Below are 26,252 nucleotides of genomic sequence, written 5' to 3'. Positions count from 1 at the left end.
CTCACAATGCTCTGCTTGCCTCTGCCTCCAGAGTACTGAGATAAAGGCGTGTGCCACCAGATCTGGCTTGTTTTGTTTTGTTTTAAACAGGTACTCAAAATGTGGTTCAGGTTAGCCTGGAACTTGTAATGTAGAGCAGGCTGGCCCTGAACTCAAGAGTTCTGCCTACCTCTGCCTCTGTACAAGGATTAAAGGAGTGCATCACTATGCAGTTTCTATCTAATAATATAAAACTGAATTCTAAGACTACTGCTAGGAAACCAACACTTAAGGTACCCATACCAGCTTGGGGATGTTGACTTCAGAATAAAAAATTATCCTAAGCCAAGTTTCAGTAAAATAATTTTATTTCCTAGCACAGTAAACATATACATCCAACAGGTGTTCACCTTGCACATCTATGCACAAATGACTTCCACGCCACCACGGCTTTGAGCGCTAACACATGGTAAAAGCCATCTTGGCTGAGATGCGAAGCATCTGGATGGATGGCCCTCTGAACATACTAGACCAGTCACAGCAGAATCTGCTTCATTAGGTAAGTTACAGAAATGTAAAGCTTTGAAGAGCTACTATACTTTTGCATCTAATGTTTCCAGGTGAACAGGATGCAGCAGTATCAGCTTGTACTCCAGAGGAATCACATCAGTTTTTCTGGTGATGGAACCATTTGTCCACTGTATCCAGAAAAAAAAGAAAAACAAATGAGAATCTTGGTTAAAGACTGAGATTATCAACATATAACAAAGAGTAAGATGTAAGTCAGCAGGAGAATGCTCACCTACCAAGGAATACTAGATGGCTCTGCACGCTTCCCCATAGATGACGTCTTTAACAGGCATGCAAAGACGTGCTTAGCACGGGGCTTACAACGGGGCTTTCTCACTCTTTCCTGTCCCCTTCTTTCTCTCCTTCTCTTCCTGTTTTGAGATGAGTTCTCAGCTGATCTGAAACTCATTATAGAGCCCCAGTGATCTCCAAACTCTTGGGCACTAGAGATTAAAGGTGTATACCACCATCCCAACTTGAATTTTTAAGTGACAGAGCCCTTTTCTCACCAGAAGAAATTTAGAGATTCCTTTTTCTTCCCTTTGTTTTTTTCAGACAGGTTCTTTCTATGTAACCCAGACTGGCCTTCAGCCTGTGATCCTCCAGAGTGCTGGGATTACAGGTATGCATTACTACGCCCAGCTAAAAATTCCTAGGATTTAAAGAGGGCACAGAGCTATTTTTCTGAATGCAACAGGCGATGTCGAGATGAGGAGGTAGAACACATCCCATGTTGAGTCCCCCCACCGTGTCCACAGGGAATTCAGGGGCTATAGAGTGATAGAAAGTACCCTAAGAAAGAAAAGGAAGAAAAAGAAAAGGAGGTATCCGCGTCCCATCCTTCACATATGCAGTGTGAACTTTAGCATAGTCTGCCAAGTGAAATAAAGGCAGGCAGGGGAAGACAAGCAGCATGGCTAGGCCCGTGTGTGGAGAGTTGCCAGGGGCTGCAGGCAGGGCAGCTGTATGGGAAGGGAAACATGCTGACCAAGCGACTGTCAGGCAAGAGCAATGAGCTTTATGCACTTATTTAAGGGACTGGTAAGTGCACTGCCTATTAATCTCTTCTTCCTGCTACTGGGGAGTGAATGCGGGTTTTCTAGCACAATAAGCACACTCTGATTCAGTCTCCCAGTTCCATTATATATTCCAATATGGCTATAACTATGGGTTTTAAATGTTTGCCCACAAATAAGCATGTGAGGTGACAGATTTCCTAACTTGATTTCCATATTATAAATATATCAAAATAACTTACTATACCTATAACTGTATATAACTGTTTTTCTTTTCTTTCTTTTCTTTTCTTCTTTTTTTTTTTTTTTTAAGATTTTATTTGTTATTATGTATACAGGGCTCTGGCTGCATGTACACCTGCAGGCCAGAAGAGGGCATCAGATCACATTATAGATGATTGTGAGCCACCATGTGGTTGCTGGGAATTGAACTCAGGACCTCTGGAAGAACAATCAGTGCTCTTAACCTCTGAGCCATCTCTCCAGCCCATATAACTATTTTTCAAATAAATAAATAAATAAATAAATAAATAAATAAATAAATAAATAAAATTTCATACAGACACATAATTCTAATATAACCATATTATATTCAGGCCTTACCATCTGTCGGTAGTGAGCAGGCAGATTCACATGGTGGTGGCAGCTAAAATGAAACATTAAAATATTAAAATGTAGCTCTACTCCAAGAAGGAAAGCTAAATACATAATGTCAAAATTGGAAAATAATGTAAACAAGAGACAATCCCATTTTTTAGGCTCTACAGGAACAAGGCAGATGTGACCTGCTAAGAGGTCAATATACACAAGTCTCATTTTTTAAAAAAGCTTAATTAAAAAGTTAATTGCATGTGTATGGGTATTTGCCTGCATATGTCTATGCACCACAGGCATTCCCCGTGCTCATGGAGGCTGGAAGAGGGAGTCAGATGCCCTGGAACTAGGGTTATGAACGCTTGTAAGCCACCATAAGGATGCTGGGAACTGAACTCTGCACCCCTAGAAGACCGAGAGGTGCTCTTAACCGATTAGCTATTTCTTCAGACCCCATATACAAGTCTCTTAATGACACACATGAAGGAATGTTTCTGAAGTAAATAAAACCTAGCATGCATATATGATCCCATTTTCCCATCTGCCCTCCCACCTTTTTTGAAACAGGGTTTTATAGTGTAGCCCAGGCTAGGACAGACTCTTAGCAATCCAACTGAGACTCCTGAGCCACCATGCCCAGTTTTGTTTTTCCTGTTGATCTCATTTTGTCAGAATTCACGTGTAAACAAGGAAGGATCTTAAACACCCTGGGCTCATCAAGTCATGTTCCCTTGTCGTGCCCCACTGATGAGGCCATGGAAAGTCAGGTCATTTGCTTTTGTTTGCGAGGTTGTTTTTTTTTTTTTTTTTTTTCAAGACAGGGTTTCTCTGTGTGTAGCCCTGGCTGTCCTGGACTCCCTTTGTAGACCAGGCTGCCCTTGAACTCACAGTGATGCACTTGTCCCTGACTTTGAGTGCTGGGACTAAAGGTATATGCCACTACGCCCAGCTATATTTTTTGCCAGTTTTAACAGCATAAATGAAATATTTTTTGTTAAAAGAAAGAAAGAAAGGATCTATTTTATTTTATGTCTATAAATGCTTTGCCTGCATGTATATCTGTGTACCACTAGCATGCAAGTGCCCAGGCTGGATTCCTTTGGAGCTGGAGTTACAGGTGGTTGTAAACACTATTTGGGTGCTGGGAACAGGACCTGGGTTCTCTGCAAAAGCAAGTTGTCTTAACCACTAAGCCATCTCATCCAGCCCCATAAATGAAAATAATTTTTATATTATTTTATCTTTAAAGATTTATTTATTATGTATACAGTGAGTGTTCTGCCCACTAGAAAAGGGCACCAGATCAAATCATAGATGGTTGTGAGCCATCATGTGGTTGCTGGAAATTAAACTCAGGACCTTTGGAAGATGCTTTTAACCTCTGAGCCATCCTTCCGGTCCAAAATTAATTAATTAATTACATTTTTTTTTAAATTAAGTTTTTTGAGACAGGGTTTCTTTGTGTAGCCCTGACTGTCCTGGACTTGCTTTGTAGACCAGGCTAGCCTCAAACTCACAGCGATCTGCCTGCCTCTGCCTCCCTGAGTGCTGGGATTAAAGGCGTGCACCACCACGCCCGGCTTTCATAAACTATCTTACTTTGTTGTCTGTCCAACTTAGGGCTGACCAGGACCACTCTCCAACTTTCCCAGCAAATGTCTGTTTTCTGTGTTCAGAGTTCTGACCTTAAGATGTCACACAATAATATGCACAGCAAAGACACTCAAATAAATACTTGTTGCAACAAGTATTTCTTCCCATGGATCACCCTATCTTTCAGCCAGTGATTTTTCAAAGCAAGCATTACGTACAGCATCCACAATGGCTTTGGCAGCATCAGGGTCACACTTGAAAGGGCTCTCCGACACTGTGGTGTTAACACTGTTGAATGAAATGAACATAGTCAAAACACAAAAGAACAAGAAAATCTCATAAACAAAAAAAAAACTAAGTGGATAAGGTAGACCAGATGGTCTTCATTAAAGGTGTGCGTCACCATGCCTAGACCAGATAGCATGTGTGCGTGCATTCATTCATTTATTTATGGTTTTGGTTTTTTGAGGCAGGGTTTCTCTGCTTGGCAAATATTAATTGCTCAGTTAACGTGAGCTATCATTATGAGTGGGAGTAACTTCAGTGGGTATGATATACTGGTGTAGCAATGACTGCTTTATTCCTGGTGGTTAATACAACTTAATAACTATTGATCCCCAAAGAGCCCAGGAACTCATCAGCTTACTGGTCCACAGAGAGATGAACAAAACAAAACTGGAGTTAAGCCAACCCTGCTTCCTGGGAAATAAAGCCACCGCCACCTATTGTAAAGACCACGATGGAGAGGACACTAGCCACCCACTCTTCAGACACAAGGGTTCCACTGTTCTCCTGAGACAGCTTTTGTTTCTCTGGAACTTTGCTTTCAAACAGTCTGCATGAAGCAGTGCTGATGGTCCCCCAGGCAATCTGAAGAGACGCTACCAGACTCTACATCATCCCGGCTCACACATCACATACTCATACCTGACAACACCAATGCACGCACTCACCTTGATCTAATGCACCTGATGCTATAAGCTCACACCCTCTGACCTCACCCGCACCTTTATGAATTGAGTTCATACTTGCTTAAAGAGGATTTTAGAAAGATTTATTTTCATTATTTTTAACTTTGTGCAGGTATGTGTGACTGCATGTGGGTATATGCATGTGAGGGCAGGTGCCTAAGGAGGCCAGAAGTGTAAGATACCCCAAAACTGGAGCCAGACAGTTGTGAGCTGCCTAAAATCCTGGGTCCAATTGGGAAGAGCACCAAGAAACACTGACCCCTCCCTCTCCAGCCCCCTTAAAGAGATCTTATGGGCAGTTTTAAGTTGCTGATGTATTGTCTTAAATAGAAACTAGCAAAATCAATGTTATTTACTTATTTGTTGAGACAGAGCCTCGCTATGCAGCCTTGGTTGGTCTGGAACTTGCTATGTAGAACAACTATCTCAAACTCAGAGATAGGTACCTGTCCACTGTGTGCTAAAGGCACAGAGCAAAGTTAACACTTACCAACTGATGCCTTTCCCATCTGTCTTCTTCGTCACTAACGCTTTCCAGTAGTCATGGGTGCTTTTAATTATGTCGACTGCAAAGTCCTGTAATTTGAAGACAGGAGTTAGGATGGTAAAAAAGGGAGGGCTTTTCTCATCACTTACATTTCCCCAAAACTTGATACTATCTTTTTTGAATCAGGAAGTGACTTAGCCAAAGGAAGTTTTGTTAAAAGGGAAAGATATATTTATTTTGTATAAGTAATAGACCAAGACTATCTTGCAGCTTTAAAATTGTTTTCATGGGTAATATTTTGGGGTGCCACTAGGGATTGAACCCAGGGACTTATGCACACTAGGCAAACACTCTACCACAGCAGGAAATCCCTGGCCCCTTCTTTCATGAATCTTTAGATGGGAGCAACAGTTAAATTATAAGCCTTAGTACAAATGCTCTAAAACTACAGTTTTGAAAGATACATTACCTTGTCTTTAAATTCTGCATTGAATGCAAACTCATTTTCTGGTTTTCCATCAGGAACCTTATACCTTTTAAACCAGTCAACAGTAGCTTCTAAGTAGCCAGGTTTCAGGCGTTCAACATCAGAAACATCTAAGGAGAGAAAAATAAATGCATCACATGACGCACAAGTACTTATTTAGGTGTTCAACAAAAATATCAAGTGTTTATATTGAGATAGATATGGAAAAGTTATAAAGAAGCCCAAGATGATATTAGAGCTGGGGAGAGAACATTTAAAAATTAAAAGAAAACCATCCAGAACCTTTGAATAGCTTTGACATTGAGAACCCAATCCAACTCCACCCCCACGCCCCCGCACGACACCAAAAGCCAACAGAGAGTGGACCTAGCATGACTAACTGCTATTAGAACCAGGAAGAGAAATGAGTGAGGCTATACAATCAAACCGGTCTGGCAGGTAGTGTAATTTCTATATGAAGGGTATGAGATACTAAAAAAGGCAGGCTAAGGCTGTATGTCAGAGGCTCGCACTCCAATTGTATATCAAAGGACAAGGAAAGCAGCCTCAACTGATACCCACTTACGGACTACTACATTCTGAATAATCACAGCCAGGGCTGCACAGAGAAACCCTGTCTCAAAAACAAAAGCAGCAAACAAACAAGCCACGAGTGGTGGTGCAGTTGGGAGGCAGAGGCAGGTGAATCTCTGTAAGTTTAAAGCCAGCCTGGACTACACAAAGAAATCCTGCCTCGAAAATACAACATAATAGTACCAATGATTAATTAATTAAACAGCTTATTTTGCAGTACTGAGGTCAAACCTAGGACAGTGTACAAGCCAGGCAAGCACTCCACCACAGAGCAAGTTGCCTAATCAAGAAGTTATATTTTGAATTCAAATGGATGACTTAATACTACAGGCATTCTAAGTCACGAATTTCCTGCTCCACACAAGCAAGAGAAATACTGAAGAGTCAAGATGGGCACGGTGGCATGCAGCTGTCACTCCAGCATAAAAGGGTGCTAAAGCAGTCAGATGTAGAGTTCAAGGCTAGCCCAGGCTACGTAGTAAGGCTCTATGTAGCCCCCAACACAAAGAAAACAAAGCAATACAAAACCTACAACGAAAGGGACTTATGCTTTGCCCTTTGAGAATAGCACAGTCACATAAGTTACTTGGAAGTTTGCATGAGAGTTTTTTTTTTTTTATCTTCCCCAGTTGCTTATTTGTTCATTTATTTCTGTAGCTCCATAGGTTTTTAATCTGTTCTGGGTTACAATCTAAAATTTCAGCATGCCTCTTTGATGGATGCTCATCATTCATTGCCTGTGTTTTGCTTGATTGGTTTGTCGGTTTTTCGAGACAGGGCTTCTCTGTGTAGCCCTGGCTATCCTGGAACTCACGCTGTAGACCAAGCTGGCCTAGAACTCATAGAGATCTGCCTGCCTCTGCCTCCAGAGTGTGCCACCACCGACCTGCACTCATTGCCTTTTTAAGGAATCATAACTGGTACTACCGTTACCCAGTAATTGGAGGGCAGAGGCAATCCAGTCTCTATAAATTCAAGCCAGCCTGGTCTACTAAGGAGCTCCACGACCGCGAGGGCTGCAGAGACAACAGCAGCAAGACTAGATGACCTTACATTTACAGTTTCCTTACCATTGTAATTGGCGGCATCTGGATCGTCCACATTGATGGCAATGACCTTCCAGTCGGTCTCTCCTTCATCAATCATAGCCAGTATGCCCAGAACCTTCACCCTGATTATTTCACCTCTTGCACACACCTGAGAAACAACTAGTGTCAGAACAAAACAACACTACAGAATGAAATCTGGAGGTCTTATTTTGGTGATAATAAGAAAAATGTCAAATTTTCAAGAGCTACACAAAAAAATACTAATAGTCCTAATGAGGTTGAAAACAGGATATGTAGGAGCTGTATTATTTTTTGCTTGTTTGTTTGAGACAACTTCTCTCTAAATAATCCTGGCTGTCCTAGACTAACTCTGTAGGTCAGTCTGGCCTCGAATTCACAGAGATCTGCTGCCTCTGTTTCCCAAGTGTTGGGATTAAAGGCATGTGCCATTACACTCTGCTCTGTATTCTTTGAAAAATAAAAAACTTAAAGATTTATTTATTTTTACATGTTTTACCTGCGTGTATATGTGTACCTCATGCCTGCAGAGGCTAAAAGAGGGAGTCAGATCCACTAGAACTGAAATTACAGAGCTGTCAACTGCCACATGGGCTATAGGAACTGAACTCAGGTCCTCTGCAAGTGCTCTTAACTGCTGAACCATTTCTCTAGCTCCAGACCATTATCCTTTATGAGCTGTAAGAAAACAGCAACACAGTTCAGGGCACCCAACCAATTTTATACCATCTTTGCTTGTGCTAAAAAAGGCCTATATACTTTGTTTTAGACACAATCTTTAATATGCTTTACCTTTAGAGAAGCCACTGAATTATGCTAGTCATGCATCTTTAAATCTGTCACTTTCCTAGCATTCTGAGGCTCTGAGTTTAACCCCAGAACCACAAAAAAAGAGACAGAAATGATGACTTAAAAATGTAGCAACAACATTGGCTTGGGTTGCTTACTGCTATGCTGAGCTTGAGACCTTGAACTGTAGAACAGCATCCCACTAGAGACAGACTCCCTACCCACACCTCCAGCTTCAGGGGATGTTCAGATGGAGTCATTCACTGATCATCCCAGTGATGATCAGCATCACCTGGCCTGACCATTTCACTAATGCCCATATTTTATTCACAACAAATTTCTTTTTAAGATTTATTTATTATTATGTACACAGAATTCTGTGTACATGTGCCTACATGTAACACCAGCAGGCCAGAAAAGGGCACCAGATCACATGATAAATGGTTGTGAGCCACCATGTGGTTGCTGGGAATTGAACTCAGAACCTCTGGAAGAGCAGCCAGTGCTCTTAATCTCTGAGCCATCTCTTCAGCCCTATAACAAATTTCAAAGTATAAGCTTTGATATGATTCATTAATTTCATTTTAAAATCACAGGAAAAAAAAAAACTGATTTCATTACCTTGCTTCCAATTTCACAAACATCAATTGGGTCATTGTCACCACAACAGCCAGTATGTTTGTCACTGTGTCCTGGGTCTTCCCATGTCTAAAACAAAGTGAAAGTTAGAGCTCAGCATCCTGATACACTCTGCTAACCAAGCAGAGTTGACTGACACTGACCAGCAACACCCTCAAGTCTTGCTGCAAATTTATAAACCAACTGTTTTAAAAAGTGGGTGTGCTGTTACCCCTTGTTTCCTTGGGTGAATGTGGGGGCAGTCTGCTGCCCCTCACACCTGGACAGTGGTGGGTGTCTGGTGGGCCTCGTGGTGCCTAGGAGGTGAAGATGAGGGGTTCCTTATCATGTAAATGAGTATTTGTATGATTAAATTAACATTCAGAAAAATAAGAAAAATAAAAAGTGGGTGTGCTAGCCATGCCTTTAATCCCAGCACAGGGAGGCAGTGGCAGTTGGATCTCTGAGTACAAGGTCAGTTGGTCTACAGAATGAGTTCCAGGACAGCCACAGCTACACAGAGAGACTCTGTCTCCAAAAAGAAAGGAAGGAAGGAAAGATGGATTACAATTTCCTTTTAAGAACTTTTAACTTATCCGGGCATGGCAGCGCACACCTCTAATTCAGCACTCGGGAGGCAGAGGCAGGCAGAGCACTGAGTTCGAGGCCAGCCTGATCTACAAATCGAGTCCAGGACAGCCAAGGCTAACACAGAGAAACCCTGTCTTGAAAAACAACAACAAAAGAAGTTTTAACTTGGGGGCTGGAGAGATGTCTCAGAGGTTAAGAGCCACTGCCTGTTCTTCCAAAGGTCCTGAGTTTAATTTCCAGCAACCACTATAGTGAGATCTGGTGCCCTCTTCTGGCATGCAGGCAGAACACTATATACTAAATAAATAAATCTTAAAAAAAAAAAAAAGACAAAGAAACTTTTAATTATAGAGAAGAATTTTGTTTGTTTGTTTGTTTGTTTTTTCGAGACAGGGTTTCTCTGTGTAGCCTTGGCTGTCCTGGACTCCCTTTGTACATCAGACTGTCTTTGCACTCACATCAATCCGTCTGCCTCTGCCTCCTGAGTGCTGGGATTAAAGGCCTGCGCTACCATGCCCAGCCTAAACAGAAGAATTTTAACTAAATGTTGGGACTTCTATTATGCATATAATGGTAAGCTAAATCTAAGCTTCAAAATGAATGAAGCTGGGTGTGTCAATGTATGTCTTTGATCCCAGGAGACAGAGGCAGGTGGATCTCTGAGTTCTAGGCTAGCCAAGGCTACACAGTGAGATCCCGTCTCAGAAACCCAAAAACAAAAACAAAACAAAACAAAAAGCAAAACCAGGAAACGATCCGACTTAGAACAAATAGGTGAAGGTATGATGGCTCATGGCTGCAGTCGCAGCACTTGGAAACTGAGGCAGGAGGATCTCAAGTTCCAGGCCACAGAGGTCTTGCCGAGCTACACAGCAAGGCCTTATGTCAGAAACACTAAGGGCCGGGGCATCCCATTCAATAGGAAAGCACTTGCCTAGCAAGAACAAGTGGATCTGAGCTCCAGCACCGCAGAAAGAGAAGCATGGTAATTAACTGCTGTGGGCACTCTCTCTATCTCCTGGAGTCTCTTCATAACATATTTCTACAGCACAGACGAGGAGGCAGTCAGCCTCGAATGGAAATGATTCCCTCTGATGTTGAAAGCATGATTGCTGGCTGGGAGCCAAGGCTGAAAAAGCTTAAATTACTGGCTTTCTCTCTTTGCTAAATTGCATGCTAGAGGCACAGCAGAGCGGCTCACAAAGAACTGATGTGCGCTGCCAGGTGTGGGGCTTAAGCTGCAGCTGTTGTTAGGTTCTTTTATTCCTCATCAGAATACACTTATGATGTGGATTTGCTCCCCTATTCAGCTGGAGAGGAAAGATCAAAGTGAAAAGGGATAAAGGCAGACTGCTTCCGACTCCTTGGAAGGTGAAAGTCAGCTCCTTGAAGAAGGAAGGCTCAGCACTGTTTCCCCACAGGGACCACACTTCAAAGCTAAACACCAAATCAATGCAAGTGCAAACTTAAGTGCTGTAATTGGGCCAGACAAATGACGATGTGGTTGATTACCCAACAAACTACATGAGCTTGACCTATATTTTAATATCTTAGAGAGTTTCGCAATGACTTAATAATTTCACCTAATGATGAATGAGGAACAAACCACTACCCACAGGAAAAACTAAATTGGACAAGCGTTAAGTGTCACAGGATCAAATGTTTGTCCTTTACTGTGTGTAACCCCAGGCTGTCCTTGAACTCAGATATCCGCCTACCTGTACCATCAGTGCCTGGAGTCTAATTGACATCCGAACAGTAAGAAAGATCCTACTAAACAACGGTAGCTGTTTAAGAAAAAAGGAGCTCATCACTGATTTTGCCACAGTCTGACCTCAACAAGAGTCAATACCTTACGGGTAAGTGGCAGCGGGGATGCGCATGGGCAGATCTAAAAGCTCCGTTCCTCAGTACAGCTGTCCAGGGTGAGTCTGATCTACATCTCGGGGCAGCAAAGGGAGAGCAGTGCACCTGGCACCACAGTTTGGTGCGGGGATTTTTGGTGACAAGAATCTTTCTAAAGCTCAGGCTGGCCTTAACCTCTTGGCCTTGCTTCCACCTCTGGAATGCTGAGGTTGCAGGTGTATGTGATACCTGGCTAGAAATCAAGGCTTTTGTCGTTTAACTCCATTTTAAAATTGTGTTTGTGTGTGTGTTGGCATGTATGCGCCTATGTGCCACAGCACACGTGTGAAGGTCAGAGGACAACCCAGAATGTGTTCTCTCCTTCTCCCATGGGACCTGGGCTTCAAACTCAGGTTGACAAGCTCTTTCAAGCGCCTCAACCACTGAGTCATCTCTCTGGCTGTAGTTATGCTGTTCAGATAAGCTCTCACTATGTAGCTGTGGCTATTTTTTCTTTCTTTCTTTTTTAAAAAGATTTACTTATTTATTTATTTATTTATTTATTTATTTATTTATTTATTTATTATGTATGCAGTATTTGCCTGCAATGTGTGCCAGGAAGCCAGAAGAGGGCACCAGATCTCATTATGGATGGTTGTGAGCCACCACGTGATTACTGGGAATTGAACTCAGGACCTCTTAACCCCTGAGTCATCTCTCCAGCCCCCCTGCTGTGGCTATCTTAGAACTGGCTATATAGACCAAGGTTTCCTCAAATTTATGGCACTCTTCCTGCAGACTAGGATTACAGGAGTGTGCCACCAAGGCTGGCTAGAAACCAAGGCTTTAACCACTAATGCATCCTCTCTCACTAGACTTGCTACTACATCTAAGAAAAGTGTACAGTAGGGAGTTTACAGTGAGTCCACAGAAAAAGAAACATTAAATCTGAGTTTAAACATAAAAAAATTCTTTTTAGTTAATCTTGAAAATAAGTTATTCAATGAGACGTTAAAACTTTGGGGAACAAATGAAAGAAACTTATTCTAAGTGCTACTGTTTCATTTTCAGATTCCATTTAACCACAGGGGAAAACTAAGCTCAAGGTCCTAGGCCCCTGGGAGCTGGGGACTTCCCAATAGCTCAATAGTTTCTGTTTTGTTTTGTTTTGGAGACAGGGTTTCTCTGTGTAGCCTTGGCTGTCCTGGACTCTCTTTGTAGACCAGGATGGCCTCAAACTCACTGAGATCCTCTGCCTCCCAAGTGCTGGGATTAAAGGCACGAGCCACTAAACAGCTTCTGCTGTAAGGAAATAGTTGTCTGAGTCCAGCCAACAAGGACAACTTCTCCATCTTGCTGGCAGGGTCAAACTAAGTTCATGTTCCCAGGCCCAGGGACCCTTTCCTATCATGATTGGTGAAAACTCTCCTGCCAAAGTTCAGCTCCAAAGTCTGTTCTGCAGCCGTGATCCATCAGTAGCTTGATTACAATAAATCTGTATCATCTGCACTGACCTGGTGTTTAAGTTATGTTAGATTTAAGTAGATCCTATAACAAAAACATTTAAAATAAAGTTATTCTGACCAACGCTTTTTCAGCTCTATGATAGCCAACATTCTCTGCATTTAAACTTTTGCTCAAAAGTAAGTTAATTTTTATTAAGCTAAAAATGTACATTTTCAGTGACCTCCTGGAGACATACCTGAGGGATGGCACCATAGTTCCAGATATATCCTTTATAAGGGAACAAATTTGCAACATAGCGGAGCTTTCCTTTTTTCACATCTTGCTTAATTGGATTTAAAGGGTCCTTTGTAGCGATCTGAAATAAAATGTTAAATGGTTGTAAATATTACTGAAAGAAGGACTTGAGGAAACAAATTCTGTATATATGGCCCCTCATACCACAGAAGATTTGTTTATCCCGGACGTTTATATATGAACTAAGGGCTCCACCATCAGCTAGTATAGGAAGCTTCCTTATGTATTACAACAATCAAGAAGAGAAAAAACATTTAATAATGCTAGAAAGCAAAAAGTAATATGAGCTGAAATAAATGCCAGCATCATAGTGAAAAAGTATTGTGCTGGCAAGATGGCTCAGCAGGTAAAGACACTGTCACCAAGCCCGACTCTTGAGTTTGATTCCCCAGGACCACTACTACAAGTTGTCCTCTGCCCTCCACATGTGTGCAGTGGCATATGAACACCACACATGTATACAAGGTAAACTTTATACATTATTAAAAATAAATCATTGTCATTTAAAAACACAAGGGTCTTAGGAAAAGAACAAAATAAATATTATCCAACTTCAGTTTTCCTTTCTATTTAAAATTATTCAAGCCGGGCGTGGTGGCACATGCCTTTAATCCCAGCACTTGGGAGGCAGAGGCAGGTGGGTCGCTGTGAGTTCGAGGCCAGCCTGGTCTACAAAGCGAGTCCAGGACAGCCAAGGCAACACAGAGAAACCCTGTCTCGAAAAACCAAATAAATAAATAAATAAAATAATAATAATAATAAATAAAATAAAATTATTCAAACATCTGAGAGTCTATTATATGTGTGTATGGTTACTGTTTCAAAAATAAATCTAGGGCTGGAGAGATGGCTCAGAAGTTAAGAGCACTGGCTGCTCTTCCAGAGGTCCTGAGTTCAATTCCCAGCACACACATGGTGTCATGCAGATATACATTCAAATGAAGCACTCGTATATAGAATAAATAAATAAAATCTTTTTTAAAATAAATATAAGGGAGCTAGGCATGATGGTGGATACTTTTAATTAATCCTAGCAATCAGGAGGCAGAGGCAGGAAGATCGTGTAAGGTAGAGACCAGCATGGTTTAGACAGTGAGTTCTAAAACAGGACTACATAGAGAGGCCCTGTCCCAAAAAACAGTAACAACAGAAATCCAAGTGATATAAAATGAGTATCAACAAGGAAAGGCAGCCAGGCCACTTGCTATCAGAAAGAAACAAAACTCAACAAAAGCCCAGTGAGCTCTTCCTGCTGAGATGCTGAGGAGAAGACAGCAGGGCATGGCCGCATGGCGTGGCCCCACACCTGAGGTCCCAGCTCCTGGGAGGCTGAGGCAAGAGGATGACAAAGAAGGAGTTCAAAGCCAGCCTGGGCTACACAGCAACATCTCATCTCAAGAAGATAGAAAGAGAAAAGAAAAAGAGGAGTGAACAGCAATAGGCTGCTTTGGGGCCACCAGAAGAAGGGGCCTGGGAAGCAGCTTGGGGCTTATTTGCTGCCAGCACATGGGTAAGTTTAGCTGGAGCACAGAAAAGACTGGCTGGCAGGAGACTAGACAAAGGAAACCGGAAGTCTGAATACCTCTCTTTGTTAGCAAATCAGTTTGGCTAGATTAAAAACTAATGTGTTGGGGGCTGGACAGACGGCTCTGCAGTAAGAGAGCTTGCTGCTCTTGGAGAGGAACTCAGGTTAGTTCCAACAGGCATGCTCACAACTGCCTGTGGCTTGGGTTGCAGCAGATTCCACATCCTACAGGCCCCCTGCAGTTACCTCAACATATATGACACACTCACAGACACACACAAATTAAATAAACATAAATCTTATAAAGATGACTAATGTGCCAAGTCTGATGATCTCTCTTACCTCCATTTTTGCATTGGACCAGCGCGGAACCTCAACCACCATGTGGAATACATCCTGGAAAAACAAAGAAGGTGAGGCAAGCGGAGCAGTGCGTCTGTACTGTGTCTTCCAAAGTTAAACTGTCAAGTCTACCAGCCGATTGAAGTTCATAACATGTCAACAAGACACAGAGAGAGAAGTGGGTGAAGACAGCGCAGTTACTTACTACATGCACTTCTCCGAACTTTCCTGTTTTGATAAAATATTTGGGATTTCTCAAAAGAACCTTTGCCTAGCCCAGTCTGGTGGCACACACCTTTAATCTCAGCACTCAGGGAGGCAGAGGCAGAGGCAGAGGCAGGTGAATCAATATGAGTTCGAGGCCAGCCTGGTCCAGGACAGCCAGGGCTACACAAAGAAACCCTGTCTCAAACCCCCCGCCCCCCAATAAAAAGAAGAACCTTTCCATAAAGGAGGAGATACTTTTTAAACAAATGTAAGTGAATTTCTTTCTGGAAAAGGCTGTCTTCAGGAAAGTCCCCTCCAAAGGCTGCTGTCAGCTCCCGCCCCAGCCTACTGGCCCCCCCCCCAACAGTGTCCTGTAATTAATTCCTCAGGAGCTTTCAGAGGTGCTGTGTAAGACAAACCCCAACCAGTCTCAGTGTCAAGTCTAACCAGCAGGATTACTGATATGATTCTTCACATTTGGCTGTTTTCCAAAGTCCTTCCCCAAAGAACTAGACGCTTGACATTAATGATAGGATTGGACTCTGATATTTTGACTGGTTGGGGTTCTACTGTAATTATATTTTAAACCCATTCTTACATTCACAAGCAAAAATCCCTAGATGTCAAAAGCTTACACATGCACATTTTAAAGTCAAATATGGATTTGACGGCTCTTTAACTGAAACTGAGTGTCAAGTTGTCAAAACTGTGATTTCTATGAGAAAGTAAGACTTCACGACGTGTTTCAGTTTACAGCCTTTACAAGGGCACAAACCAATCTGCAATTGCTTTTTAATAAAAAGCTTATCTTTCAGCCAGGTGGGGTACACATGTGCAACTCCAGCACGAGGGAGGCAGGAACAGGATAATCGTGAGTCTGAAGCTATTTGAGCACAAAAAAAGACAGTTTGAAAAAAGAAAGCAATCCCAGCACTCGGGAGGCAGAGGCAGGTGGATCGCTGTGAGTTCGAGGCCAGCCTGGTCTACAAAGCGAGTCCAGGACAGCCAAGGCTACACAGAGAAACCTTGTCTCAAAAAAAAAAAAGAAAAGAAAAGAAAAGAAAAGAAAAATGAAAAAAGAAAGCAAAAGAGGAAAGAAAGTCAAAGCCAAGGATTTAAATTTCCAGCAGCAATATCCCACAGGCTCACAAGGTGGCGCTGTTGCAACACGAAAGAGTAAATGAGCAAAATCAAGGATCTTGTTAAGCTTTTTTTCCCTCTCCCCCCACTCCCCAAGAAATGGCACCTAATGCCTGAATAGCACAAACGCCTGTAATCTCAGCACATAGGAGGTTCAGAAGACCAGTCTCTGTTACCTATCAAGTTCAAGGTTAGTCTGGACTGCATGAGACACTCAAAAACAAAAAACAAAGAGCAAAACCACGGAATGAATTTGTTCTGGGATTCACTGGGAGTGCTGAGATTAAAGGCATGTACCACCATGTCTGGTGCGCAACAGATTTTTATTTTTAAATTTTTTTTATTTTTTGGTTTTTTGAGACAAGGTTTCTCTGTGTAGCCTTGGCTGTCCTGGAGTCACTTTGTAGACCAGGCTGGCCTCGAACTCACAGCTAGCCACCTGCCTCTGCCTCCTGAGTGCTGGGATTAAAGGTGTGCACGCCCGGCTGCAACAGATTTTTAAAAAGCTGAATGCATCCCAGCTGCTAGAGGGCCAACGCACATGGAAACTTGGGAGCCAGTCCAGCCCAGGACAAACCAGGCTCACGGCACACATGTCTATAATCCCTGAACTTTGGAGATAGAGGTAGGAGGACCAGGAATTAACAGTCATCCTAGGTTATATAGGTTGAAGGCAGCCTGAGCTACATGAGACCTTGTCTCAGAAGCAAAAATGAGGATAACTGACACATGGGACTTGGCAGTGTGCTTGCCTAGCAATGCTGAAGGCCTGGGTGGGACTCGGAGAAGCTCATAAACCAGCTGTGGTGGCACACCCCTTAACTCCAGCAGCTGAGGTCATCCTCAGCGACACAGCAAACTCAAGGGCAGAGTGGACTACATGAGACCCTGCTCCAAAAGTAAATAAGCACTGCCTCTCCTCACTTCCAAGGCTTGAAAATTATCAGATAAGGAAATGGCCCCGCCCAATGAAGGTACTTGTCTTGATTTGGGGAAGGGTTTCGCTATGTAGTCCCAGCTTTATGTTCAACCTCAACCTCCCAAGTGTAAATACAGGAACGAGCCACCTAATGGCATGCTAATGGCACTACTGACTGTTCACTGAGTGACAAGGGACTTTAACCTTTCTCTTCAGACTCTGATACTATGTATAGAAGGATATGCTTTAAACAGTTAAAAGTAAATAGAAGCCAGGCACGGTGGCACATGCCTGTGATCCCAGCACTCAGAGAGGCAGGGGCAGGCAGATCTGTGAGTTTGAGGCCAGCCTGGTCTACAAAGCGAGTCCAGGACAGCCAAGGCTACACAGAGAAACCCTGTCTCAAAAAAGAAAGAAGACTGGAGAGAGAGCTCCATAAGAGCACTGGCCACTCTTCCAAAGAATCCAGGCTAGAATCCCAGTACCCACGTGATGGCTCACAACCCTCTGTAACTCCAGTCTCGGGAGACTTTCAGACACCAGGCACACAGATACACATGTAAGCAAATACTCATAGACATTATAAAATAATTCACTTCTGAATTATTTTGCTGACAAGTGACTTGAGAAAAAAATGATGCCCAAAGTTGACACTGTCGTGCAGCTTTCTCATCTGCAACTGTAACTTACAGCAGGTGACTCTTCTGTGACTGCCTCCCTGCTGCTAGTTTTGTAGAATACTAAATGGATTTGTCTTCTTCAATAACAAATTTCTTAATTCAACCAAAGAAAACGTGATATATCCCAACCGGAAGACTGCTGCTCAACAAACTGTATTAGGAGTCAGAGAATTAACAACAACAACAACAACACATACACACACACAATTAAACACACAAACCAAACTTCTAGTAATGTAAGTTGAGTGTCCCCTTATCAAAATGTTTGTGGCAGGACTAGCGAGATGGCTCATCGGGTAGAAGTGCTTTCCAGCAAACATGACAACTTGAGTTCCATCCGTGGAACCCATGTGGTAAAGGAGAACTGACTCCTACACACTGTCTTCTGACCCACACAACATTCCCTACACATAGAAACCGACTTAAATAACTGTAGAAATGGTCAGGACTGTAAGTGTTTCAGATTTCAGAAGTTCTTAGACTTGTATATATCCACAAAGGCTTTAGCGGGTGAGCACATCTAACCCAGTAATTCATAATGCTCTGAAATCGGAGACTCTTTGGAGTATTCAGTATAGGGATGCCCGATGGAGTGCCTTTGTCTTGTGATTCAAGTTTTCACTTAGGCCAGTCAGGCTCACGCCTATAGTCAGAAACAAGCACAGCCACCTGTGCGAAGAAGCGACCTCAGCTGCAGCATTGATGAAGAACAAGCTCCTGTTTCTTTTTTTTTTTTAAGATTTATTTATTTATTATTATATATACAGTGCTCTGCCTGTATGTACACCTGAAGGCCAGGAGAGGGCTTCAGATCACATTATAGATGGTTGTGAGCCACCACGTGGCTGCTGGGAATTGAACTCAGGACCTTTAGAAGAGCAGTCAGTGTTCTTAAACTCTGAGCCATCTCTCCAGCCCTAACAAGCTCCTATTTCATCTTCAGAATGATTGGAAACCTCTAACCATACCTTTTATGGTCTCTCTTTTTTACACATCTAGGAAGATTTTGTGTTTTCAGTTGTCAAATGTGCCTGTGATCTGTAACGCCTAAACATTTAAGCATCGGTCTATCTGATTAAAAACTTAACTTTTTTTTTTTTGACAGCAGAAGAAAAGAGGCAGCTCCATATTGATGCATGCCCCACCAGGAGCTGGAAAACAGAGAAGTACATGGCCAGTGCTAGTACTTAACGTGAGCACTGAAGACAAAGCCCAGAGAAACACCAAGTCATGAGAGCTGAGCAGTTTAAGGGTTACATCCTGGCGGGGTGTACCTACATTCCTGGTGGGGGCAAATGGAAACTCAGGGGACCTGAGCCAGGGGTGTCAGCAGTTTGAGGTCAACTTTCACTGTATAGAATGGGCCTTATCGAATTGCCCCTACACCTAGCTATCAGGAAGGCTGCTGCAGGAAGACGGTGAGCCTGCCTGGCGGCATATACAGAATGAGTTAACGCTACTATGATCCTGTCTCAGAAATGAAAAGAGGGCTGTGGAAATCACTTAGTGGTAGAGCATGTGTCCAGCACAGTGTGACACTCCAGGCTCGACTCTCAGTAATGAAGGGAAATAAATTTCAAAACCAAAACCAGCATCCAAGCAATCTTTATCTAGCCAGTGTTCTGCACTGTTTCTACTCGGCTAAGTTTTACACTGTTCAGAGTTTGTTTTCTGTTATCTCTGATGTTCTGTCTTGGAAGATATTCTTGTGACAACTGTTTTTATATTTGACCCCAAACTACACTTGACACTACAAAAACATTTCTGCAATTCACAACAGCAACAACAGCAGCAAACCCAGTAAGTCCCCGCCCTCCCCTTTACTCCAATAGATTTGAAAAGAATCCAAGTAGGATATCTGATTCACAGGAATTTCCTGATCTAGCTGGCCTGATTAGCTAATGCAAAAAGCGAACTCAATATTGTCCGGACTGAAAGGTTCTGAAGTGGAATAAAATCTCTAAGTCCTCGGGCACTTTCCTGTTGAGGAGCTGGGTCTCTGAGTCATTAAAAGTCACCTCTTACTTGTTAACAGCACTTGTTAACTGGACTCACCCACACTTAAGAGTCTGGGGGTCATGGAGAGGCAATGAGATGCCACCGCATCAGCTAAGGGCACTCGCTGCACCAGCGGGCACCCTGATCCCTGGAACCCATGCAGAGGTGGAAGATGAGAACTGTCACCACAAAGTGTTCTCCGACTGCCACCTGTGCACTGTCACACACACACACACACACACACACACACACACACACACACACACACACACACACACACTTTTAAACCAAAAAACATTACTCTCTTCTGTAATAGGTCAGATTGCTTTTCTGTTGTAATCGAAAATAAGATCTGACATCCACACCCTTAATTGTATTTCAATGAAATAACTTCCTTATAAAACAAAAGAAGCTTTTCCGGTTTCTTAGGCAATAATCCGAAACTGGACTGCTTATAGTCTGAACACTGGTGAAATCCAGTGGTCACAAGAGTCTGTACTCTTATGAAAAAGAATCTTAAGAAATACAGCCAGGCATGGTGGGGCTCATGCCTTTAATCCCAGCACTCAGGAGGCAGAGTCAGATGGATTTCTGAGTTCAAGGCCAGCCTGGTCTACAGAGTGAGCTCCAGGACAGGCAGGGCTACACAGAGAAACCCTGGGGGCTGGGGGGATTACATTACAGACACAACAGGTACACAAGACTTCACTGTCTCAGAGAAACCTGAGAAATGACGCTTTACAGGACACCAAAATGTCATCTCCATTTCCTATTCAGGAGTGCCTTGAAACTGCTCTAAGGGCAGGGGCCACAAGTATGGTAAGCCTGGGTGAGTGCACTGTCCAGCCACTTGTGAATGTGTAAACCAGGATACTTTCCCCTCAGCACACCCATGTGAAACTGTACAAACCATCAGTAAACCCAGGCTCCCTGTTTCCTACGTCTTCAACACTTAGGATGCCCTGAGGTATTACTGTGAAGTGCACTACACGATGATGTGCATGGCTAATTCAAGACACACAAACAAGTCAGCTCAGTGGGGGAGGACTCAGCAATTCATGCCAACTTGCAGGAAGTCATCAGCAACAAATCAGAGAACCGGGTAACGACTGTGAGGGTCCCATCGGAGGACACGTCCAGTCAGAGGTCCTTCCTGTGAGTGCAGTACATGGTTGACTTTGTTTGCTCCCCTGCCTCCAAAGTGGGGGCTGGGTCAGACGGGACCCTCTGAAGCTACCTACAAACTGGATTTCCTGCTGGAGTCCAGGTATCAGGAGAACTATAGCACACTTCCTACAGGAAATGTGATTTAATGTATATTTCTATTTTTCTTTAACTCTGAAAAAAAGTTATTGTATAAGTTATTGTGCATATATGATGTGTGTGTGCTCAAGCACACGCATGCACGCACGTAATGTGTAAACATATGTTTAGAGGTCGGAGGTCAGTACTCTTCTTCCAGGGAAAGTGTTTTTGTTTTTTGGTGTTTTTTTTTTTGACCCAACTTATCAGCCCTATGGGCCTGTTTCTAGCTAGAGAACAGTAACGCTATGAGCATGAGGTAAAGATTTCAACCTGACAATATTATCCCACACGTTATTATGGGTTTCTAGAGAGCCCACATGGATTATGCAGAAACAGTGAGGAGAACCAGAGGGCAAAGGCACTTGTCGCCAAGTCTCACCATCTCGGTTTGACTCCTGAAACATACACGGGAGAAGAACCAGCTCCTGCATGCTGTCTTCTGATTGACACACACACACGACTGCTCCCAATAAATAAACAAACAAACAAATAAAATGAAGTTCAACTGTATATGCTTTTTTTTTTTTTTTTTTTTTTAGACAGGTCTCTCTGTGTTGGCCTTGGCTGTCCTGGACTCGCTCGGTAGACCAGGCTGGCCTCAGGTTTCTCTGTTATCTTCGCTGTCCTGCACTCGCTTTGTAGACGAGGCTGGCCTCGAACTCACAGCAATCCTCCTGCCTCTGCTTCCCGAGAGGTGAGATTAAAGGCGTGCGCCACCATGCCTGGCCTATGTGCATATTTTTAAAAAAGATTTATTTATTTATTATTTATAGAGTGTTCTGCCTGCATGTGTGCGTGCCCCGCTTGCCAGAAGAGGGTCCCAAATCTCACTATGTGGTTGCTGGGAAATGAACTCAGGACTTTTAGAACAGCCTGTGCTCTTAACCTCTGAGCCATCTCTCCAGACCAGTACGTGCAACTTTTACAACTCACAAAGCTCCACTTTTAATGTGAATCAAACTTCCTAAAGGAAAAGCTACAAGGTATAAAAGCAACCAGAGCTCTCTCATGTGTCAAGATCCTATACAGTAAAAACTTCTCTCACTGCCATATAAACATTAAACCCTATGGGTTGTTTCTAATGGACCCTGGCTGGTCTAGAACTAGAGGCAATCCTCCTGTGTCAGGCTGAGAGTCTAGGCATGAACCATTATGCCCAGCAAAAACTGGAAATATGGACTGGGAATAAAGTCGAGCAATAAAGAATTTGCCCCATAGGTATTAAGCTTCATACCCAAGTGTGGTGTTTAGCACTGAAAAAAATTGGTAATGTACTAACAAGGGCAATAAATATTTATATAAAGCTGTACTTTCTTCCTAGGAAAGTAAGGAATTTCTAATTTGTGGTAAACCCACAGGAATCAGTGCTAAATTAGATTTCTACAGCTCATTGGTGCATAAAGAACAGGGATTTCTTTTCAGAGCTCTCTGTACTTACCTTTTTTAATACTGTTTTGCAAACTCAGTAACCTACTAAAAGTACTGAGTTTTCTTGTACTTGCTGAGTTTACTTTTACTGTTTGATAAACATCCCACAATCAAAATTCTGTGCTACCTGGTTTGTTTTAAACTATTAATAAAGTAGGAAAAATAAAATAAAAAATAAAGTAGGAAGGCATCAGTCCAAATCACATATACCAGTGTGTCTCTCTCTCTTACACACACACACACACACACACACACACACACACACACACACACACAAAGAGGCAGCTTAAAACTTCTGCTTCTACTCCCTCCCCAATAAACCTTTAGCTGGCAGCACATGAGGCATTTCAAGTTTATTGAGATGTAAGAAAATTCATTATGTGCAACTAGGGACCTAATTAAAGAGACCCCTTTAATCCCAGCACTCAAGAGGCAGAGGCAGACAGATCTCTGAGTTCAAGGCCTGCCTGGTCTAGAGAGTAACAGGGCAGCCAGGAATATGTAAAGAGACTCTGTCTCCAAAAAGAGAGAGACAGAGTAACAGCTAGAGAAAGACTGTATTTGAATGACAGGGCTTCAGGGATTCTTACCTTATCTGCATAAATCGGAATATCATGAAATGGAGAAATATACTGTCCTTTCTCATTTTCTGCAAAAGAAGTAAGAAAAGCTGTTAGGACAGGTTACATTCCCAAATGCATGAAATACCACTTCTTCACAGAAAATTTTATTCCTATAGCATAAAACCAGAACAAAACAAAAAACAAGGGGCTGAGGACCTCAGTCAGTGGTAAAACATTGCCAACATTAGCAAAGCCCTAGGTTTAATCCTCCTCATACTGGAGGGGAAAAAAAAAACAGAACAGAAAAGCACTTTTTAGCTGAGCCTGATAGCTGCGTGCCTGTAAACCCAGCAACTGGGACAATTGGGAGTTCAAGGTCACGCTTGTCACAGTACCACTCTGTCTCAAAAATTCCAAAATAAATAAACCAACCAAACAAAAAACAGCACCGCAGAGGCAGACGCAGAAGGAGCTGAGGTTTTGACGCCAGCTCGGTCTACACAGCAAGCTGTTCTACACCAGCCAGGGCTACAGAGAGGGACCCTTTAAAAAACAAACAGCTTGAGCACACTTTGCATTCCCCAACCCCTCTCCAGAACCAGGTTCTCATCCTCCATGCTCCTTCTGCTTACACGAGGTGCTACTTCCTATTGTGAGAGCAAGGACTTAACTGTATTCCTCCCACCTCCAGCCTTGCAGGGTTTCCTACATAAAAGGTGGTCAAACTGCTTTTGACTGATCTTATTACAGTTAGCTGCTTATGGAACTTTGGTGAGAATAGACCTGCAGATGGGTGGGTGGGGCTGAGAGTAAGAAATACCTGCAGGAAAGGAAAGAGACCAACCAACTTATTATCTTAGAAATCCATGCTGGTTTAAGGGATACTTCAGAGCTGCTTCAAAGAGTATGACTTTCCTTAAGAATCACGGTGGCATCTTCACAAGCCATTTTTATATTCTAGAACAATCACACCACACCTGAAAAGTAATTTTAGCACAAGTTGGTGGCACGTGACCCTGATCTAAGCTTTAGAGAGGTAGAGGAATCAGGAATTCAAGGTCATCCTTTGGCTATGAGTTTGAGGCCAGCTTGGGCTACATCAGACCCTGACTGAGGCTGCTGTCCTCATCTCAAACGGGACTTTTATCTGTTTTAAAGAGACTGTGAAGCTGGGCAGTGGTGGCACACGTCTTTAATCCCAGCACTTGGGATGCAGAGGCAGGAGGATCGCTGTTGAGTTCGAGGCCAGCCTGGTCTACAAGGTGAGTCCAGGACAGCCAAGATAACATAGAGAAACACCATCTCGAAATAAGAGACTGTGAAATATAACATTGTTTTTTTGTTTGTCTGTTTATTTGTTTCACAGCAACCCACCTGCCTCTGCCTCTCGAGTGCTGGGATCAAAGGCCTAGGCCACCACTCCCGGCTGTAACATTATTAAGAAAAAAAAAATTCTATTATGAATGGATGCTCTCGGCTGTGGCGCCTGGGCGTATATCCTAGTGCTTGGGAGGTTGGAGCAGGAGGATGGCGTGTGAAACCATGCTGAGCTAAACCCTGTGGCGCTCAAAAAAAAGGGGGGGACATAGAAAATATACTAACAAACTCACCATTTTTAAAAAGCTGAAAGAATGAAGACTAGTTAAGTTACACACTGGTAGTATTTTCCTTTTTTTCTTTTTTGGTTTTTTGAGACAAGGTTTCTCTGTGTAACAGCCGTGGCTGTCCTGGACTTGCTTTGTAGACCAGGCTGGCCTCGAACTCAGAGCTCTGCCTGCCTCTGCCTCCCGAGTGCTGGAATTAAAGGCGTGGGGCCACCTCGCCCGGCTCGCACTGGTAGTATTTCTTAAGTTCAGACAGTCCACTTGATAAACTTTAGCCTAGCTCTCCGCTAACAACCACCATGTACACCGCCAGTACACTAAGTTAAAAAGCAATTTGCACATATAGCGTGAAGATAATTCCCAGTGACCCAGGTCCACTCTAAAGGACACTGGTACGCTCTGGAGCCGACACAATTTCCAGGCCAAAGTTCCAACATACTGCCCTCAGTGTTTAATCCTGCAATTAATTAAAAAGATGCCCACTCTCCCAGGATTTCCACTCGTAGCTTTATCTTCATTAGGTATAAAAGCTTAGCAGTCCACTGTCCTTTTCGCTCCAAACCAGGCTTAGATTTGCTAGGCACTTTGTTCATTCTTCCAGGAATATAGTCTATGGCCCTTTCGTTCGATACCCCAGTCCATCCCTTCCGAATAATCATAAAGAGGTTGGTTACAAATTGGAAGGGCCTTAGGGGACAGGATGGAAAGCCTCCGTTAGCAGCATAAACGTATACCAAGAAGCTGGGGGCTGGGCTAGGGAAAGCCCCAGGTAGTTTAGTCAGTACCTACAAGGAAGAAAGTGTAAGGCAGAGCGACTCCACCTTTCGGGAGTGCAGGGCGGGGGTGAGGGTGGGGGGTTGTAAACAGTGCTTTGGGACTCTGCTCCCTGCGCTGGGCTAAGAACCTGGCTGTTCTCCCTTCAGCTTCTCAGCTTCTCCTGTCTGCCAGGGGAGGCAAAGCTTTCAATGGCCAAGGGAGCACTCCCAGCCTTGAGTGCTTCGAGAAGGCTCGAGGTGCACAATGCTAAATCCGGCACGACCTGGGTCTCAGTCTCCCATCTCTAAGACACCGGGGAGGGCTCGATCCTCGGAGCCCTCGGGCGCCGAATTAAGGTCTTGAGGAAATCGCCGCCCTCCCGCCAGCGATGCTCTGAGGACAATCCTCTTACGGGGACTGTATCACCTCCGGGAACCTTCTGAGGGTGACTCAGTGGTTTCCTTTCCACGTGGCCCAAGTTCGGACGTGTAGGGAGAGCACTCCCGGTGGGCACTGGGATGGCGGCCCTCGCTAGCCCCGCAGGCCCACCTACCCGCTCGCCCAAGGGAAGGGGACACGCCCGACCACTCGTCCCAAGAAGTCTGGAATGAATGGGCAGCCCGGCTGCACGCCACCACTACTCACTGAGGAAGACGCGGTACTCGAGGGTGAAGGGCGCGGCGCGCTCCTCGCTGCTGAAGCTGCTCATGGTGACCGCCGCCGGTGCCGCACAGCTACACAACCACACAGCCCAGATGCCGAGCGGCAGGACAAGAGGAGAAAGCCTGCGCCTGCGCACCGCGAGCTCACTCGCTGGTCGCCTAGCGCCGTGCCTTTAACGCGC

The 26,252-nt window shown here is 43.6% G+C and overlaps 1 protein-coding gene across 1 annotated transcript; it reads right to left on the bottom strand.

Annotated features, from left to right (window-relative positions):
- Positions 1 to 329: 329 nt before the first annotated feature.
- PPA1 (inorganic pyrophosphatase 1) lies at positions 330 to 26,252 on the bottom strand. The gene is made up of 11 exons (XM_084752307.1): positions 26,054 to 26,252; positions 23,076 to 23,134; positions 14,809 to 14,862; positions 12,883 to 13,002; positions 8,748 to 8,834; positions 7,341 to 7,467; positions 5,680 to 5,807; positions 5,214 to 5,299; positions 3,971 to 4,040; positions 2,169 to 2,211; positions 330 to 677 (listed from the first exon to the last, which is right to left on the bottom strand). Exons 1-11 carry the CDS (start codon positions 26,115 to 26,117, stop codon positions 646 to 648), a joined length of 870 nt encoding a protein of 289 aa, XP_084608433.1. The 5' UTR covers positions 26,118 to 26,252; the 3' UTR covers positions 330 to 645.

This window comes from Acomys minous (genome assembly GCF_964271855.1).
Source record: "Acomys minous genome assembly, chromosome: 13".
Taxonomy (NCBI): domain Eukaryota; kingdom Metazoa; phylum Chordata; class Mammalia; order Rodentia; family Muridae; genus Acomys; species Acomys minous.
Note: the sequence above shows the minus strand (reverse complement) of the source record. Positions and strands in the feature narration are given on the sequence as shown.

Bases quoted from the DNA above. Each gene is read 5' to 3' on its own strand.
- PPA1 (XM_084752307.1), bottom strand. From the start codon at position 26,117: ATGAGCAGCTTCAGCAGCGAGGAGCGCGCCGCGCCCTTCACCCTCGAG. The intron at 4,041-5,213 runs GTAAGTGTTAAC...TTCATTCAACAG, and splicing joins GATGGGAAAGGCATCAGTTG to TGTTAACACCACAGTGTCGG. The intron at 678-2,168 runs GTAAGGCCTGAA...TTCTGGATACAG, and splicing joins CTGCTCACTACCGACAGATG to TGGACAAATGGTTCCATCAC.